Source organism: Asterias amurensis, chromosome 17 (genome assembly GCF_032118995.1).
Source record: "Asterias amurensis chromosome 17, ASM3211899v1".
NCBI lineage: Eukaryota > Metazoa > Echinodermata > Asteroidea > Forcipulatida > Asteriidae > Asterias > Asterias amurensis.
Genome location: NC_092664.1, coordinates 16,701,323 through 16,719,868, shown reverse-complemented (window position 1 = coordinate 16,719,868; position 18,546 = coordinate 16,701,323). Strand labels below are relative to the sequence as shown.

Here is an 18,546-nt window from a genome sequence, read left to right as displayed (position 1 = left end):
TGAACCTATTCTTGCTATCATGGTTATTGTATACCTAAAAAGCAACTCAATTATAGCTTCGTTATATTAATATTGTTTGTACGTTCTAATGCTCAGACGGCGTTTCATCCCTATCATCACCAGACCTAAGATACAAGTTTTATGGGGCAAATCTGTCAGAATGGAACAGAACATCTGTAAAATGTTAGCAGCAGTAGAACCTTTTGGGTTGACAGCATCTTCAAGTGCGGATCTATCAACCAAGTTTGAGGGGGAAATAGTGTAAAAGAGAGAGCACGTAAGTGTGAAACCTTTACGGCATGGGTCCGGGCCCGCTTAAGGGCCCGGGAAAATTTTGCATTCTAGATGCTCTGTGGTGCAATCTTAGGCCAGTATAAGAGTCATACAGAACGGAACAGAACATCTGTAAAATGTGAGCAGCAGTAGAACCTTTTGGGTTGACAGCATCTTCAAGTGTGGATCTATGAACCAAGTTTTAGGGGGAAATACTGTCAAAGAGTGAGCACACGAGTGTGACACCTTTACGGCATGGGTCATGACCTGCTCAAGGGCCCGGGCAAATTTTGTATTTTTAGATGCTCTGTGGTGCAATCTTTAAGGCCATTTAGCGGCCAAATGGCAAACGAAACAGAACAATGAGCTGTGTGAATATTGTGTTCCAGTGCTCCACAGTCTCTCAGTGCAAAACACGATTTTCATGATAAAGGTGGTCAAACGACACGGGGAACATTTGATACTGTGCCCCCCACCCTTCGAAAATGGGGTGGGGTGGGTGGGGTTCATGCCCTTCCACTCTTTCAAGGGGGAGGTGCAAATCTGTCAACAAATTTTGCATTTTAGATGCGCTGTGATGCAATCTAGGGTCAATTTTGAGGGGGATATTGTATCCTTTGCCCACAGTATTAATCCCCATATAGGGACACAGGGTTTCGTCATACACAGTGCAAAACTTGGGCTTCATGATAAAGGTGGTCAAAAAGGTGGGAGGGTGGGGACATTTGATATTGTGTCCCCACCCTCCAAAAGGTGGGGGGGGGGGGGGACATGTACCCCTGCCCCCCCCCCCCGATTGACGCCCATGCCTGTATGCTTATTTTAGTGGGGATCACACCTCAACCCTTAATACACAGACTAAACACAGCACCGCTTAAAAAAAACTGGGTGACGGTCGTGTTCGGTAGTTGACTGCATTTCAATTCAGACTGGTGCTCACGTTCTGGTGTGTGGTTGCCTGACTTATCTTAGTTCTACGTTCTATTATTCTGCACAAACATTTCTTTGGGACGAATTCTTTTAATTTCTGAATTTTGTTATCACATTCCGTAATTAACTAATACTTAACATTTCTGTGCTGATGGACAGTAAGTATCCGGAGGTCCGAGTTTTGCACGATGTATTGACTGTTTTGTTCTTGGGTGTCAACGTAACGTCGTCAACTATGAATATGATTGAATTGTGACAACTCGGAATTTGAAACCGAAAAAACGGCAGTCAGTGCCATTTCTTCCTCCATGGTGAGACGAATTATTATTTGACGATGGATAGCAACGGTCTCAAAAAGACAATCCGTGTCAAAATCATCAGCATGGGGAATGCAGAAACTGGCAAAGTGAGTAGATTGTGTAGTTTCTGGACCTTCAAAATAACTTTTGGAAAACTTTCCGTTTCCTGCTAGGCCTACAGCTTTTTCACTAAAAGTTTTACTAAAATAAAAAAAACTTAAAATTAATAAAAAGGAATGTTTACTGAATAAATAATGACTATCTTACTTAAGAATCACCATAATGCATGAGTTAAATTATTAATATTATTATTAATAAGAATAAGAAGATACATAAAAATTGTTGGCAGGATACAGAAACTTTTTCTAAACCTGTCAAAATCAGCCTATACTGTAACTGTGCAGTCACCTTGGCCGATAATTATCATTATTAATATAATACACTGTCCCTGTCAATTGCCTCACTTTCCGGAGGAGTAAATTGGTTTTACCATATGGCCATGGTTTCACTTTCCCGCAGTGAGTTATGCTTCAGTTTACAGGGGTCGAAATTGCCACTAGCCCGCTAGCCCGGGACTACCAGATTTACAGCCGGGCTACTCATTTTTCCAGTTTGATAGCCCGACAGGCTAGTGGAAAAATAATGCAAAAATCATCATCACAAACAATAAAGAACTATGTTATTGGTGTATTGTAAAGTTTGAGCCGTGACGTGAGACATAATGTGTCTTTCGGGCTACCAAATTCTAATCAGGGCTACTAAAAATTATTGGTCACTAGCCCTGCTGACTACCATGGAATACACTTAATTTCGACCCCTGGTTTACCTGTTATTGTTCAATTAAATTGTAATCAAATTTTAGTCACCTTGGCCGAACGTGCCTGCTCTATTTTCATATTAATTTCTTACAGCTCCACTATACCATTGTGTTTAATTAGTTGGTTGTTGGAAATACACTCGTATCCTCGTTTGAAACGTTTCCTCCCTCGGCTGTTTGGCTCATTGTGTGCAATTGAGTTTAAATCACCATGGATACTTGTACGTTTATGGTTTTACTGCTGCAGTATTGACCAGTTCGGGATCATTCACCAGTTCTGGATCACTTTTAACTTTGCAACAACCATGACAACCACATAATTAAATAAACCATGTGAAGCACTGAATAACAATATCCAATTCCTATTCCAATAAACCTAACATAAGGCGCCAAACATCATCAACAAATAATCTGCAACGTTTTTGAGCCAAGACTAGGCTATGGCTAGTTGAGGCAGCCTCAAGACACAATAGAGGCTTTCCCTTTCACATTTAGGAATAGTTTACTTTTTCTGTTTCGTTTCAGAGTTGCATCATTAAGAGATATTGTGAGAAGAGATTTGTCAACAAGTATCTAGCAACAATAGGCATTGACTATGGTGTTACAAAGTAAGTTGATAAAAACTTTGTAGCTATTGGTTGATCAATCAATATCACTCCAATTCACAAAATGCCCTTTTTGTTTTGAAAATCTGTAAGACTTTTGTGTCATTTTAGGCAAAGGCCATGGAGGTCACAGCGTCTTTTGCCCTGGTGTTGGTCTTGATACCCATTCAAAAGTTTCCCATGGACTTCAATTCATCAACATTTATTTCCACCAAGGATAATCACTTTAGAAAAAACAACAACAATAGATACAATAAAACTAATACGTGGAGGCATTACACAGGAAGCCGAAGCTCATAAACGGAATGCCTTAAACAAACAAAAAATACACTTAAGTAAACAATATTGAGCAAGGAAGACAAAATACAAAAGACAAAACAAAACAAAACAATGAAACAAAAACAGACAAACAAGCGGAGTGGACATACACTGATAGTAGACATCAGACGGATATACGCAACATTAAACTAGTGGTACAACGACACGTTTAATAAAAGAGGTAACACCAAGCAAAATAAAGCACATTTAAAGCGAACGGTATGACTGTAGAAAAAAACCAAGACAAAATACATGTAAACTATGCTATATACTGGGAGATAAGATGTTTCTTAAATCAGTTTTAAATCGGCCAACATAAAAAACTTTAAAATAATGTTTTCAATAAAAGTGCCCTTTCCAATTAAAGATTTGCCTAGCCCTCTCTGCACTTGAACATTAACACTATTTTAGCTTGTCCACCATGTCAATTTGATTAAGGCGCTAAATAATTGTTTGTATTATTGTTATTATTGAAGGCAACTGGTTTTTTTTTCAACCTTGGTCGCTGACGCACAATGTTTTCAATTTTTGTTATAGACTTGCCGTCAAGGATCGTACTGTGAAAGTGAATATATTCGACATGGCCGGTCATCCTATCTTCTATGAGGTACAGTAGGCATACATTTAGGACTATATTCTTATCCTCAGGGTCAGGGAGCCAGACCAATTTTAGTGGCGGGCCATAAATCCACCAGGGGTGAGTGGATCAAAATGGAGCCATTTTTGCTTAAAGCCATTGGACACTTTCAATAAACAGTATTGTGCAAGGCCCACACTTCGTGTATCACAACTTTATATAAAATATTAAACCTGTGAAAATTTAGGCCCAATTGGTCATCGGAGTCAGGAGAAAATAACGGGAAAACCCACCCTTGTTTCCGCATGTTTCGCCGTGTCATGACATGTGTTTAAAATAAATCCGTAATTCTCAATATCGAGAATTTATATTGTTTGAATGTTTTCTCAAAAAGTAAAGCATTTCATGGAATAATATTTCAAGAGAAGTCTTTCACAATTACCTTCTGTAAACCGTGTAAGCTATTTGTAAATCTGTGAACTTTTAATTTGTTTTCTGTTCCGAAAGTGTCCAATGGCTTTAAGTGTAAGCTTCAGGCATGATGCCAGGTATAAAAGATGGGGCCATGCAATAAGTTGAATGACCTTTTGACTGTGTTCTTTCTCGTGACATTTGATACTCCTTATCATTAGCTGTGTCTCATATCAATGCACAGTGGGCAGTGGGCAATTTTTTTATATTTTTGGACGGCACAATGTGTTTTGCTCAGAGTGCTGGGCAAAATTTGCAGGTCCTGGGCAAGCACGCCCAGCACCGCTCACTGTGGCTACAACACTGGCGCTCGGGGTTTGTATTTTGGGGAAAAGTCCACAAGACTAAAATGGCTTGTTGCTCAAGATGTTTACTGGACCAAAATTGTTTTTCCAAAACCAGAATCAAAATGAGAAAAGACATCTTGACACATTTCTTTTCCAATTAGGCCTAACTCTTTTTATTTGAACAATCACTAATCTTACAGACACAATACCTGCCGAGCCGTTATCTCGGTTACTGGGACTTGTGGGGGCCCAGAAATCTGGAGCTGGAGAGGGGTGCCGAGGAAGGCTCGGCTGTAAAGGGGTCAACAGAGACCCCAAGATTGATCTTATTTGTCTTTATGGCTGTCTCAATGCGCTGTACTTCTGACCGCATGAGGGCACTCTCAATAGTATTTTTATTACTTCCGGGCACACACGATTCGTCCTGCACAGTTTTAATCGGCTTTCCGTCACGTCGAAGTTCTAAGTTGCTTTATTACGGCGTATAACGGCTCCTTTAAAGGTGTTATCGTCCATGATGGATATGATGTCTATGGTGGTAATGGTCCATTTTTTTATTAGATGAATGAATATACCCCCTGAATTAATACGAATGTTTGAGAGTGCCATCACGCGGTCAAAAATACAATGCAGTCCAGTGATGTTATTTGCATCGGGGTATAAAGAATATTAATTTTTAGTTTTACCCCTTACACCAATTACACTGTATTCTCAGTACTTTACCGAGTTTTGTGAAAACATAAATCACAGTCATATTACTCAGGTGAGTTTGAATCTCATCCAAGTTATACATGTATGTGATTTCTGTTTCCAGAACTCAGGGAAAGTAATGAGTATACCGTGCTAACACACATCGGTGTAAAGGTAAAACTAAAATTAAAATTCTAGTGATTTTAATTTTGTGGTTTTTATTTTGTGGCAACGACCCCTGGTAAAATAGTTGATTTGTTGCCCACACCTTGAAATGGCCTTCAGGCCTTGTGTGTCTGGCGACTTGCATAAAAAGGTACAAAAATTACGGAACTGAATTGTGCTGATTTGTTCTGACAGGTCAGAAATGAGTTTTACAAAGACACTCAGGGAGCGATGTTGGTGTATGATGTATGCAACAGAGGCAGTTTTGAAGCTCTTAATTCCTGGCTTGACGAAATGAAACAAGAGATTGGCGCCCCATCAGAGATGGAGAAAGTGTTCTTCTGTGTCTGTGCGAATAAGGTATGTAGAAGTCCAGGTTTTAGACAAGGTTTTTGCTGATAAATGCTAAACCAATCTGGTGTCTCAAATTACGCAGTTGCTTCGGCAGCTCAGGGCTGTATACTCCCCAAGGAGCTGAGAAAGATTTAAAAGGAATGTTTTTTGGCCCAATTAATGACCAGGCACTTATGTAAAGCACATTGCAGAGGGTTATTGTGAAATGTACTGTATAAGAACTTATTATTATTATTATTATTTATTGAACTCGGGAAAGTACTGAGTAGGAGTGCTAACACACATCGGCACATCGGCGTATGCGTAAAACCAAAATGAATATTCTTTATCCCCGACGCAAACTTAATATCTTTTAAATTATTGCAGTACCCTCTGCTAAATATAGGACTCGAACTGCCTCTTTCCCCAGGCAATCTCTGTGGTCTAGTTGGTAAGACACTGCTCTAGAATTACAAAGGTTGTGTGTACGAATCCCACCCGAGTAATATGCCTGTGATCTTGTTTTCACTGAACTCGGCTAAGTACTGAGTATACAGTGCTAACACACATCGGTGTATAAGGGTAAAACCAAAATTAATACCCTTTATCCCCGATGCAAATTGAACATCTATTATTATTTATTACTTGATAATTTGTGTTCAGATTGACAGGGGAAATCAGAGGCAAGTAGAGGAAGGTGAAGGGAGGCTCTGGGCTGATGAACACGGTTTCCATTATTTTGAAACGTCAGCGCTGACTGGTGAAGGGGTCGCTGATGCTTTCAAGGTAAGTAGCTCTTTAGAGCCCCAAAACTTGCTAAGCATAGACAAATATTGCTTAACAGAAACAGGTTACCAGCCAAAATTTCATTAGGTTTACAATGTTGTTACTCAATTTTTGCTCAGCACAGAAATTTGTTAAGCAGTATTTTCTGCTTAATAGCTCTATAAAACTGGCCCCTGAGCCCAATTTCATATATCTGCTTACCAGAAGCAGGGAATTTTGCACTTTCTTTAAGCGTATTTCAAGGGTTAGCAGGGAATTTTCGCCGGTGGGGGTGCGTACTCCACATGAGGTGTTCTTCACTTACACAGAAATTCGGTAGGTGCCCTGCACATGTACAATGGCGATTGGTGATACTGTGTTTGAAAAAGCCTTCGGAGTGCCACGGCAGCCCAGGAATGTATTCTCCATGGAATTGAGAAAGATTACCGGAATGTTTTTGGCACAATGACCAGGGAACTAATGAAAAGCACATAGAACAAGCGTTATTGTAAATGTGCCATATAATAAGTAGTTAAAAATATTATTAGTTTATACGTTGATAGTTTTGAAAGGTTAAATTCAGTTTGGTTATACCCATACACCAATGTGTGTTAGCAATGAGGATTCAAACTGGCTGTAGCTACCGGCAATCTTGGTGGTGTAGTTGGTATGACACGGCTCTAGAATTGCAAAGGTCGTGGGTTCGAATCCCACCCAAGTAATATGCCTGTGACTTATTCACATGAGATCATGAAAGTACAGAGTAAGGTGTTAACACACATGTATCTGTGCACACTGTGTGCACACCAAAATGAATATTCTTTATCCCCAATGCAAATTCAACATCTAATGAATGAGGTTGTTTACTTTTGTTTGTTCCAGGAGTTGTTCAATGGTCTGGTTACAGCCTATGAGAATGGTGGTAGAGCAGTGCGAATCCAGACTACTCTTGGCTACACCAAGGACCAGGTGGAGACCATACAGAGACTGAAGAACAGTAATAATGATTATGAGAGGCTGGGTATCAGACCTGGTGCATCAAAGTAAGTAGGGCTTGTAACTTTGTATGTTGTTTTTGTTCAAATGTTGCACGCAGGGATGGGTTTTCTCTGTTTTTACCGGAATTCCGTTTTCTTTTGTCCCCCCCCAAAAGAAAAAAGAAGAAGAAGATTTTTTTTAAAGATCAAGTTCTTAAGAAAAAAAGGAGTTAAATTCATAATAATGCCCCAGATTGCATAGTAGGGCTTTTAAAACAAAGATAAATGTTTATATTGCAAGTTTTCGAGCTCGTAGCTTTCGCACTTTGCGCTAAGAGTTTTTTTTTCCTCAACAATCTATCACATCCCTGTGTTGACTTTCGGTCTGATTTGTATCTTTTGATTCTGATGTCTTACACTCACCCTTGATGCAAATGAGATCAATCTTCTCTTAGTGCTTGTTCAAAGTTCAAACAGCTCAAATGTTAACCTAACAGGCATTTCCCCATTTCAATTCTGGTCTTGTAAACAATGTTCTGGTCTTTAGTCAATATTTTGAGCTACAATAAGCCCTGCAGTCTGGATTTCTTAGGAGTAATCAAAACAAATGTAATCCATAACATTTTTAAGGTTTATATTTTCGTTATAACCTAAAACTATATTACCTAATTCAATTAATTGATCGTTTTTAAGATCAAAATAAAACACGGGGTAAAACCAAAATGAATATTGTTTTGTTCCTGATACAAAATTACCATATATCAGACTTTTTTTAAAAGAAATTTCCAACGTTTTTTTTCTTCTTCAGAGATGACATCAACAAGGCTTATCGTAAAATGGCCGTCATCCTCCATCCCGACAAGAGTGTAGCCCCTGGGAGCGAGGAAGCATTTAAGATTCTTGTCACTGCGAGAACCAATCTCCTTAAGAACAGATAAAGATCACTATCAACCTCCATCCCGACAAGATGGCAGCACCTGGGAGTGAGGTTGATAATGATGACCTTGGGTTGTTCGCGTGTGTACTTTCTTTGTTGTTTACCCAGCAAGTGGAGAATGGTGATCGTTAGCGCAGAACTTGGTATAAGCAGTCTTTGTTGTTTACCCTCAAAGTGGAGAATGGTGATCTTTAGCGCAGAACTTGGTATAAGCAGAGACATGTCTTTATTTTTTTAGTCCTTCGATCAGATGGGATGTAAAGCCGTAGGTCCTGTGTGTTGTGTAATACCCGTAAAAGAACCCGTACACATTTTGTTAAGAGAAGGGGGGGGGGTGCCCCGGTTTTTCTGGCACTGGCTGACGAGTTTGCCACAGCACTTTGTAAACCCTTTAAGGTGCTGTTTCGTTCAGTCTCATAAAATTATAGAAACTTCAGCGCCTTGAATACCTTGCTGGTGGATACGTGTGCTAATATGAGACTACATGTACATTTTTAAAATTATTGCTAGGCCTATTATTTCTTTACTCGCTGTAAACGCAAGAAACTTGAACAGCACGAAGTAATTAGAACCGTTAGTTTTGTTTGTGTGGTTTTTGTTGACAGCATTACAAATATTGTGTGTAAATCGATTGTATGCATAATGGTCTTTTTGCAAATGATGAAGACCAAAAAAACAAAATTCAGTTGTCAGGCCTTGAACTTCATCTTTGAGAGGGCAGGCGATTTTCATTTTAGCAAAGTTCACTTTCATTGGATTATCTTAAAGTCTTTCAGGGAACTTTTGAAGGGGCACCAGGGCCAAGACCAGGGCAATCAGAGAGGCCATGGCCCTCATTAAGTAGCCCTCATGGCATATTATATTTCCAGGCCCGATTGTGACTGCCTTTTACAAGCCAAGAGAAGTTTTATTGTGTGCAGTGGTCAAGTATTTTTTTTTACATAGTCGTATTTCCGTCCAACTTTAAGGAGCCAATACTGTGTGAAGGCTGCAGCTGAGAATTGCTGGAACTTCTTTTTTATATTCTTGCAAAACATGCAGGAAAAAAATGTTGTATTCATGTTAAGAATGCGTTTAATGTTAATCGTTTCAGTTACTAACATCTCTTAAATAATCCGTCCATATAACCCTTGATTTATCTGGTATTCAAAACAAAAATGTTTCTCTTAGCATAGAATAGATTCACAAACCAGCCCAATTTCACAAAACAGAAAATACTGATTGACATAATGTCTTTGCTAAGCAAAAAATGAGTGGGGCACCTGTCACAACAATGTGAACTTCTGGTAACCTGTTTCTGTTAAGACTTACGGATACTTTTCTGTACTGCAAGTTTTTGTGCTTATGTGCTTTATGAAATTGGGCCCAGGCCAAATCAAGATATCCAAGATGGCCGCCAGATAGGGAATTTGCCATTGTGAATGATCACATTGCATCCAACTTTGTTTTTGAGGGGTGGGGGGGGGAAATGTTCCTGGAAAAAACCCAAACACTAAAACAACAACATAAATACTATAAAAACATTTGGTCTAAGGTCAAACAAACGGTTGCCTTGGTAGCAATTGACCCCCCCCATTGGGTTACCAACACAGACAGCCTTCGGATTATTATAAACAGCAGGATATTAAATAATACATGTACCTTTAATACATGTAAACTTTGTAACAAATCTTTTTATTCACATCTTTTTTTTATTCAATATTTATACATATTATTTATTCAATACAATAGATTTGTATATAATTTCTACAAATAGTGTACATTTATTTGTTAATAAAGCAACTTGGTTGACAGTGTTATTCAACATCAAAAGTACATTTGAAACGTATTCATGATTTTGTTTGTCAATACCAATGCACTTTAGTAATTACTCAAAATATATATAGAGTAATAACTTACTTAGTAATGAGCAATGGAAAGCTGTGGATAGTATAAAATATTGAAAGAAATGTTGAGACAGAGGTACTTTTTCACTAAAATAATATTTGAGTCTGAGAAAGACTTCAGGCTTGAAGCATTTATTTTTTCTTTCTAGAAGTCGCATTTAATTCAAACATTTTCCGTATTTCTACTTTCTTCCTGTTTTAGAACCAAATGGTTTACTCAAGTGCATGTTAGCCTGGATTGGGAAGATCTTTTTGATTATAGTTTTGTAAAAGACATTCTGGTCAAGTAAACAGTTTGTGGAAATCCCCCCCCCCCAGTATTGTTAAGACCAATTATAAGAAAATCTTTAGTTTTAATTTAAAAGTGAATACTTAAGGCTAAAAAAACCAATGCATGTTTAGCGTACAGTCCCGTGCACCCTTTTTGAAAAAAAGGAAGGAAATTTGTTTTAAATGGCCGCTCCACACATTTTTAAATACAAAACGATTTCTTTTGGCTGAGTTCTAAAACATTTTACATTTGTTTTCATATCAATAACAAAACTACGCATGTTTTTATTTTGATTTGGTCTAACTAAAGCTTACTGCTCCATCGATAGCCATTATCATCTGCATCTTTGACTGCAAGAGAGAAACAAAACAAGGAGATCAATGACATAAAATTTATACACATAACACGTTGAATGGGAAACAAGGACAAATGTTCAGAGTCAGATATGGGAGGAAAACCCCAATAAGCAATCAAGAGGGTATGGTGGACCATAGAGGAAGGAAGAGAAGGAGCTCGAACGACCCGCAAAACCGCAGAGTAACAAAATAATACTCTGACATTGCCCCTGTCTGGCCAGTGGAAAAAGATAGGGGACCTCCAGCTGGACGGCCGATTAACACCGGGATTAAATCTCTGTGTACAGAACGTGTGGTACTGCCAGTCTGTGCTCTTGCCTGCGTGTAAAGTTGAATCATTGGAGACAAGAATTGTGAATATACACGTTTTCATTTACCGTTTGTGGTGTTTCACGGAAACATCATGGCATATTTTTACATTTTTTTTGACTTTCCGGTCACTAGCGGTGGTTCAAAATTTGGGTATTAGCACACAAGGGTGGTTGGTATTCAATTGTGTTTTTCGATTTGGTGAGCACAAGTCTACACAATTTTTTTCAGAAAAGTTTTTTTCTTTGTGTTTTATATCCATACGACATACGACACCATAATTGAGTGAAGAACCAAGTGCGCACGCGCAAACTCACATACGCCAGGTCGCCTATTGTCTGTATAAGGTATGTGGGTGATTACGAGGTGTCGTTAAACGACCACGGTACCACGGGTTCGACTTTTGAAGTCCCTTCATTCGAGCTCCTTCTCTTCCTTCCTCCATGGGTGGACACAGGGCCATCTATTTAGGGAACTGTTTGGTTTGGGTGAATTACCCAGGTTGTGGTTTCGAATCCCACCCGAGTAATATGCCTGTGATTTATTCACAGAACTTGGGGGGGAAAGTACTGAGTATACAGTGCTTACACACACCGGTGTGTATGGTTAAACCAAAATGAGTGAGATTGTTGAACATACCAACTTTTCCTTCTTTTTCTAGCTTGGAGAGATGATGATCAACATTGTTGGCTGCGGCAATGTGTAGCGCCTCTGGGGTATCCTGTAATCAACACACAAACAATTGACTCATTCAACTCTCTTTTTAAGGCACTAGACACTAATTACTCAAATTAATTGTTAGCAACGTTACTTGGTAACGAGCAATGGAGAGCAATAGGATAACCTGTTTAAATTTGGGCTCAATTGGATCTTCAAAGTTGTGAGAATATATTATAACGAAAAGGAAAAACACACTTGTTGCACAAAACTATAAGCTTTCAGATGCTAATTTCTCAAGTGTCATGAACTGGATTGGAACCCACACTCTGCTGCTGACAAAACCACAGCTTGGGTTTGGTGAACTTGTAGTAGGCCTGAGTTTCTTTGATATTTAGCTAGTTAGTTCTTTAGAAGCATCATCAAGTGATGTATTATACTATAATATAAAGGCTGGCTGAATCTTTTATCTCTCTCTCAGTTTACATCTTTAGCAGCCAGCTGCAACACTTAACAGCACAGTATGTTCCAGCTCGTTAATTTTAACTTTAGATTTGTCACTGAGGTTTCAATTTGGCAGTATTATACAGCTAATAGGTACACCATGTTTTTATCGTAGGTCTTTTGTGGCCTTTGTGCCGTTTTTTATATAAATATATATTTTTAACATATTTATTGTAATGTTTGTTATTCAAATACAATTCAGCTTTTTTGCTGTGACTTTTGAAATGTTTTTAATAAACCAAATAAACCATTAAACCACAGTGGCCTAGTTTAAGACACACCGTCTAAAAACTAGAATGCTCCGCCAGGACACGTCATATGATCTGTTCCCTGCATTCATTACTCACAGTGTATACTATCTTGACCACGTCCATGGAGGTCAGAGCCTTATCCTTGTGTGACTTCAAGACATCTACAATTTGTCCCTCCCTCATGTTTCTGTGATTGATGTACATCTGAACCTTGTTGACAGCATCATGCAAGACGGGTCCATGACCCGGGTACAAGACGTCTGCCTTGCAAGTCAGAAGACGTTCTAGTGACTTCATATAGGTGAAAAGGTCTTCAAATATCTACAGCATAAAAGAGAGGGGATTAAGAGGAGATATAAAGTAAAGCACAGATTATAACTAGTGTTTGAAGGATTTGGGTAATTTTTGTAAAACAAAACAGTGTCCACGGATTTTCATTAAACTAACACCGTTTGAAGATAATGATAGTAGAAAGCGTACCTTAAAATATTGCTGAGGTGCTGTAGTTTTTAGAAATGAGTAAAACAATGTAGTGAAAATATGCTTTTACATGCTAAAATAATTTTTGTCTCATGATCACTGAGACAAACATTATTTTCATGACATTGTTTTACTCATTTCTCAAAAACTACAGCATTTCAGCGTTTTTTATTTGAAGGGAAGCTTTCTACCATTATTATCTTCAAATTATAAATTGTTAATGTAAATCTGTGGACATTGTGTTTTTTGTCCTACAAAAAGTACCCAGACCCTTTAAAACAATTTTTATTTTAATGGAACTTCACCATTATTCTCCTACTCGGACTTTGCAATCATCTAAGCAGTCTTTGCTTACCACAACTACAAGAGCTTCTTTCATTTTTATGGTCAAAGATCATTTTCTTATGCTCTCCATTTCTTTGGACTAGTCTTCCTGTCCAGGCTAGCTCTTTACACTGTTGTGAGTCTCGGCCACAACATGAATACGGTGGCGAGTTACTAATGACTTACCGCAGAAGTCTCCCCAAGAATACAGTCTCCAGTGAAGATGGCATTCTCCTCCTCAAGTAACAGCGCCATGTGGTCATCCGTATGGCCAGGAGTGTATACAACCCTAGGATTAATAATAATAATAATAATAACGGGATTTATAAAGCGCCATTCCATCTAGATCATGGCACTGTAGCAACAAAGAATATAATATAGAAAGGTTTGCGGTAACAGCATGTAATGACTATCTCTAATGAGTTGGGGTGGTTCTGAAAAGAACCGTTGGTTTCAACTCGACATTTCGATCAGTATGCTCTGATCGTCTTCTGGAGAAAGCAGAAGGAAGATAATGATACACAGAACTACTGGAAACAAGCGAGTCTTAATCAGTTTTTTGAATAACGAAACTGTGTCAAGTGATTTGAGCTGCAGAGGAATATTATTCCAGAGTTTAGGACCAGAAATAGAGATTGCTTTGTCGGCAGAAGAGTTCTTTGATCTTGTACAGACAGCCAGATTGTCCAGGTACATAGGGGTGGAAACACTGATTAAGATATTGAGGCGCAGTGTGGTGTATACATTTGAAGATGTGAAGAGTAATCTTGAACATTATTCTTTGCCGGACAAGAAGCCAGTGTAGTTGGGAAAGTGGTGAAGGTGATTTAACAGGAGGAAATCAGAAAGCTCGTAACTAAATGGAGCTATCAACATTTGCATCTTGCAATGAATCAGGGAGGAATTTAGAATTACATTCAACATAATAGAAAAGTCCAAACAACTTTCCACATACAGGGAGATTTTCAAATTTGCTCATAAGAACATGGAAATAGGAAGATGGAACTTTTAGGGAACATTCTTTGTTCTTTACTCTTGCAAGTTTAACATCAAATGTACTTTGGTTTCAACAGGCACTGCAAACGTTTAGTAACTGTCAGAGACAAGCATCCTCACTTGGGGTTTCTCAAAGTTAGCATTAAATAACAAATCTGTTTGGACTCAATATTGGTCATCGAAGTTGCAAGAATAACAAAAGGAAAAACACACCGTCGCACAAAACTGTAAGCTTTCATATGCCTGAGAAAGGCTTCAGGCATGGAAGTCTTTATTAGATTCAAATGTTTCAGTGAGAAATTACCTCTTTCTCAAAAACTATGTTACTTCAGAGAGAGTCGTTTCTCACAATCTTTATACTATCAACAGCTCTCCGTTGCTCGTTACCAAATAATTTTGTATGCATATTTTGTGTAGTTACCAAACGAGTCCGGTACCTTTAAGATGAATAAATTACTATGACAACAAGATTCCAAACCTCAGCGTTGCTCCTTCTGCTTGCAACACCTGGCCATCCTCAAGATACTTGTACTTAAGATCTGCTCCCTCAATGGTTTCTGGCTGAGATGGGTTTCTTGGCAGCTTGCTGAAGCTTATGGAGGGAGCTTTAAAAGAGGAAATTAAGTTTTACATTTGTAAGGAAATCGTATACCTTTTTTTCTTCTTCAATAGTTCAATTGTTCTAATCTTTTATACATGTACAATAAAACTAACATGAGAAAATATCATTTTGAAGGTATCCCCAAAAATTTGGAGTGGTTATGTCCATGCAGGAAGAATACTCTGTAGAGGAATTGGAATCTCAGATCCAAATTTGGTGGGGGATAAAAACTGATGTATTTTTCCATTTACCAAATTACTTCAAAGTAAAATGATACTCAATATGCTTTTTTAACTATCAAAACCTGTTGTACTTGTAACCGAGTAAGTTTAGTTTTCATTGCCCTTTTAGAACAATTTCTCCTGATATCTCAATTTGGAATTGAACAGAGACAAATTTACTAGAGCGGGATGTGAACCAATGACCTTTGATTTGACGTGTCTGAGCTCCACCAACTGAGCTTTGTTGGCGTTCTCCTAAATTAGTCAATATCTTTTTTTGCGAGTGCGAGTCAGAAGCCATATACAATCGTGAGCTGTCATGTAGCCAGAGATCACACCCAAGCTTAAGAGTCAACCTGAAGAGCGGCAGCCAGAAATTAAAGGCACTGGACACCGTTGGTAATTGTCTAAGACCAGTGTTCTCACTTGGTTTATCCCTACATACATAAAATAACAAACCTGTGAGAATTTTGGCTGAATATTGGTCATTGAATTTGCAAGAAAATATTGAAAGAAAAAACACCCTTGTTGTATTAACAAACACTGACCCAATTGCAATTCTTTGTAGACATCAGCAATTCCTCCAATGTGATCATCATGCCAATGTGTGAGTAGTACCTCCTGTATACTTGCATTATGATCACTTAGTGTCTTCTTCAGATTGCTCAGATATTCTGGCCGATCTTCCTCGCCGGTGTCAATCAGAAATCGTCTATTTCATAAATAAATTCATAAATACAGTTATTATTGAGAAAATAGAATTAGCTAATTGCAAACCACTTACTAGCCATAAGGACCGAGAGTATAAATGCAAGAAAATAATTAATGGCCTGACATTTCAACCCCAGCAGAGCCTTTCTTGAAGGCTAAAAAAGAAACCTAAGTTAGCCTTCGAGACAGACTCTGCTACTATGGTTTGTTATTATTTGTTTTTGGTAAGAACCAAGAATGCCTTAGAACAGAACTTGATCATAATCACTGAACTCGCAGTTGCGATGATCGTGACACTCCATCCTCTCAACGGTCAGGAGGATTGGTTACGATCCCGAACTATTTTCATTTGAAAAGCGATCTTGTTAATTAAAATTAAATACCAATACTGGTAACCGTTACTGGTACAAGGGGGGTGTTAAAATATTTTTTTAGACAATTATTTTGGTTGTTCAAGTTCTACTTTTAACTTTACTCGGGTAATTTGCGTATGGGCAGTAGCTACTCCTAGAACTATTTCGGTTTCGTCCGGATATCGTCTCCCGTAATATCAATGATAGCCGGACGTAACCGAAATAGTTCTAGGAGTAGGCTGGCGCCACCACCTTTTCACTCATTTTAAAAAAAAGGGATATCTCATTTATTCGGTAAATTTAGATACTATTAGACTTAGATACTACTATTATATATTTTCAATTTTCATATATCGTAATCCGTCTCTAACAGCATGAAAAAGTGGTGGCGCCATACAGAAACTTTTAGTAAGTTTAATGTAAAACTGTGGCCATTGTCTGATTGTGTTCTGTTCTACCATCGACCATGGTGCTAAATACACAACCTAACTTTTATTTTTAGTTTTTGTTTACCAATAAACTTTATAAGTTTACGCGCAAAACTCGAAATCCGCGCAAGATTGAAACTTCAGCGGTAAATTGTCAGGCGTAGTTTTAACATTGCGCGAGCAAGTTTCATTCTTGCACAGGTAAAATGTAAATGCATGCGCTCATCAGCAATGACTGTCTAAATCACCTTTTACCGGTACCAACGATGTATGTATTTGTTCCCTGTAGAGTCATAGGACCAGGATTACAGCCCAGAACACGGATAACTCTTGAGGAAAGTTGTTCGACTTTTGGTATGAAAGTCGCCATGGTTGTTTTGGAGAGATGATCGTAAAAAGTTTGTGTTATCGCATCGCAGACCGATGATGAAGGGCGCCACCAATGGTTGATCAAATCATGTAAGTGATGGGATAGACAGAGACCCGTTTGCCTTTATTTCTTATTCGTTTATAAAATGCACATTGACGTCTAGACTTCATGCAAATAATTCACTCTCATTTTTTTGCTGAACTTGGAAGTTTACGTGGAATTTGCAGAGCAGAAATAAGGTAAAAAACACATTTTTTAAACGATATTTTGGCAAGAGCTTTCACCTTTTGTATATTTGTAATTTGGTTAATTTGTTTGTATTTTTTTGAGATTTTTAATGAATTAAAAAATGTATGTTTGGGTGTGTTTTTTCCTACACATATCATTTCTTGAATTTTATAAAAAAGGTGACACAGTAACTTACTATACAAAGTCACACATTCATCACTACATTGGGTGAGTAATGTTGTTATTTAATGCTGTGTTTGTCCATGGCCATAAGCTAGCTAGTCACTACTTCAGTGACACGTGTGTTTACAACAATGTATTAATAATGTACCTATTGGGAAAAGTTTCTGCAGGGCGCCACCACTTTTTCATTCGATATGAAATAATATAGTATCTATTTTACCTCCCATCCTCCCTTTCTGTAAAAATGAGTGAAAAAGTGGTGAAAGTTATCCCTGTATGTACTCCTATCCTGACTGCCTAGAACTATTTCGGTTTCGTCCGGCTATCGTCTCCTGTAACCTCATATAGGTTTATATCTCTCACACGTTTTATGATGATGGTTCAATCATTGTTCAATGAATTTTGAAATCAGAAATCTCTCTATATTTTAATTTTAATCTTGCCAAAATTAGGCTCTATGTGTCCTTTGATATCTCAATGTCCGAGGGGGTGACAGGAGAACCCACTCCGCAATCTCAAAAAATGTTAAAAGTTAAAAATTCTTACCATAATTCAGTCCCCAAATACTTCGTTTTACCACTACACTACAAATGCTGATTGTCCCCGAAGTCTGCCGAATGCATCGCAAGTTCACGACACGTGACGAGCGTGCGCATGTTATTTTTTCCCAGGACAAACGTGGAGAATTATCTACACACGTTTGTCCTAGATTAAAAAATCACTCAATCCGTGCTTCGCGTACAAAAACATATGGACACGCATCTGGGAATGAAATGGAACTGGACACAATCCAGTGGGATGATATTGTTAATGCTGAAAATGTAAATGAATGTTACTCCCAGTTTGTTACAAAATTAAATGAAGTGTTTGATAGTTATGTTTCATTTAAACGATTCAAAGTTAAGAAGTCAGTGTGCAATCCCTGGATGATCAAGGGTCTGTTGAAATCAATCAGACGAAAACACAAGTTGTA

At 38.2% G+C, this 18,546-nt stretch overlaps 3 protein-coding genes across 3 annotated transcripts in view; 2 read left to right on the top strand and 1 right to left on the bottom strand.

Moving 5' to 3' along the window:
• The first annotated feature begins 1,262 nt into the window (after positions 1-1,262).
• On the top strand, positions 1,263-10,146 carry LOC139949864 (dnaJ homolog subfamily C member 27-like). The gene is made up of 7 exons (XM_071948423.1): positions 1,263-1,609; positions 2,845-2,927; positions 3,780-3,849; positions 5,628-5,792; positions 6,429-6,551; positions 7,413-7,573; positions 8,316-10,146. The coding sequence occupies exons 1-7, from the start codon at positions 1,538-1,540 to the stop codon at positions 8,443-8,445; spliced, it is 804 nt and encodes a 267-aa protein (XP_071804524.1). The 5' UTR covers positions 1,263-1,537; the 3' UTR covers positions 8,446-10,146.
• Positions 10,147-10,215: 69 nt separating this feature from the next.
• Positions 10,216-17,212, bottom strand: LOC139949863 (endoribonuclease LACTB2-like). Its single transcript, XM_071948421.1, has 7 exons — positions 17,041-17,212; positions 15,849-16,012; positions 14,957-15,083; positions 13,669-13,771; positions 12,775-12,999; positions 11,906-11,987; positions 10,216-10,951 (listed from the first exon to the last, which is right to left on the bottom strand). The coding sequence occupies exons 1-7, from the start codon at positions 17,160-17,162 to the stop codon at positions 10,905-10,907; spliced, it is 870 nt and encodes a 289-aa protein (XP_071804522.1). The 5' UTR covers positions 17,163-17,212; the 3' UTR covers positions 10,216-10,904.
• A 109-nt stretch (positions 17,213-17,321) lies between these two features.
• The window catches only part of LOC139949831 (gamma-2-syntrophin-like), a 62,283-nt gene continuing 61,058 nt past the window's right edge, over positions 17,322-18,546 (top strand). The window contains exon 1 of the mRNA XM_071948373.1: positions 17,322-17,401. The gene's annotated coding sequence lies outside the window, so the exon portion shown is untranslated. The remainder of the gene's footprint in view (positions 17,402-18,546) is intronic.

Bases quoted from the DNA above. Each gene is read 5' to 3' on its own strand.
- LOC139949864 (XM_071948423.1), top strand. From the start codon at position 1,538: ATGGATAGCAACGGTCTCAAAAAGACAATCCGTGTCAAAATCATCAGC. The intron at 1,610-2,844 runs GTGAGTAGATTG...GTTTCGTTTCAG, and splicing joins GGAATGCAGAAACTGGCAAA to AGTTGCATCATTAAGAGATA. The intron at 3,850-5,627 runs GTACAGTAGGCA...TTGTTCTGACAG, and splicing joins GTCATCCTATCTTCTATGAG to GTCAGAAATGAGTTTTACAA.
- LOC139949863 (XM_071948421.1), bottom strand. From the start codon at position 17,162: ATGGCGACTTTCATACCAAAAGTCGAACAACTTTCCTCAAGAGTTATC. The intron at 13,000-13,668 runs GTAAGTCATTAG...TTTATGCTGTAG, and splicing joins TTCTTGGGGAGACTTCTGCG to ATATTTGAAGACCTTTTCAC. The intron at 11,988-12,774 runs GTGAGTAATGAA...TGTTGATTACAG, and splicing joins TGGTCAAGATAGTATACACT to GATACCCCAGAGGCGCTACA.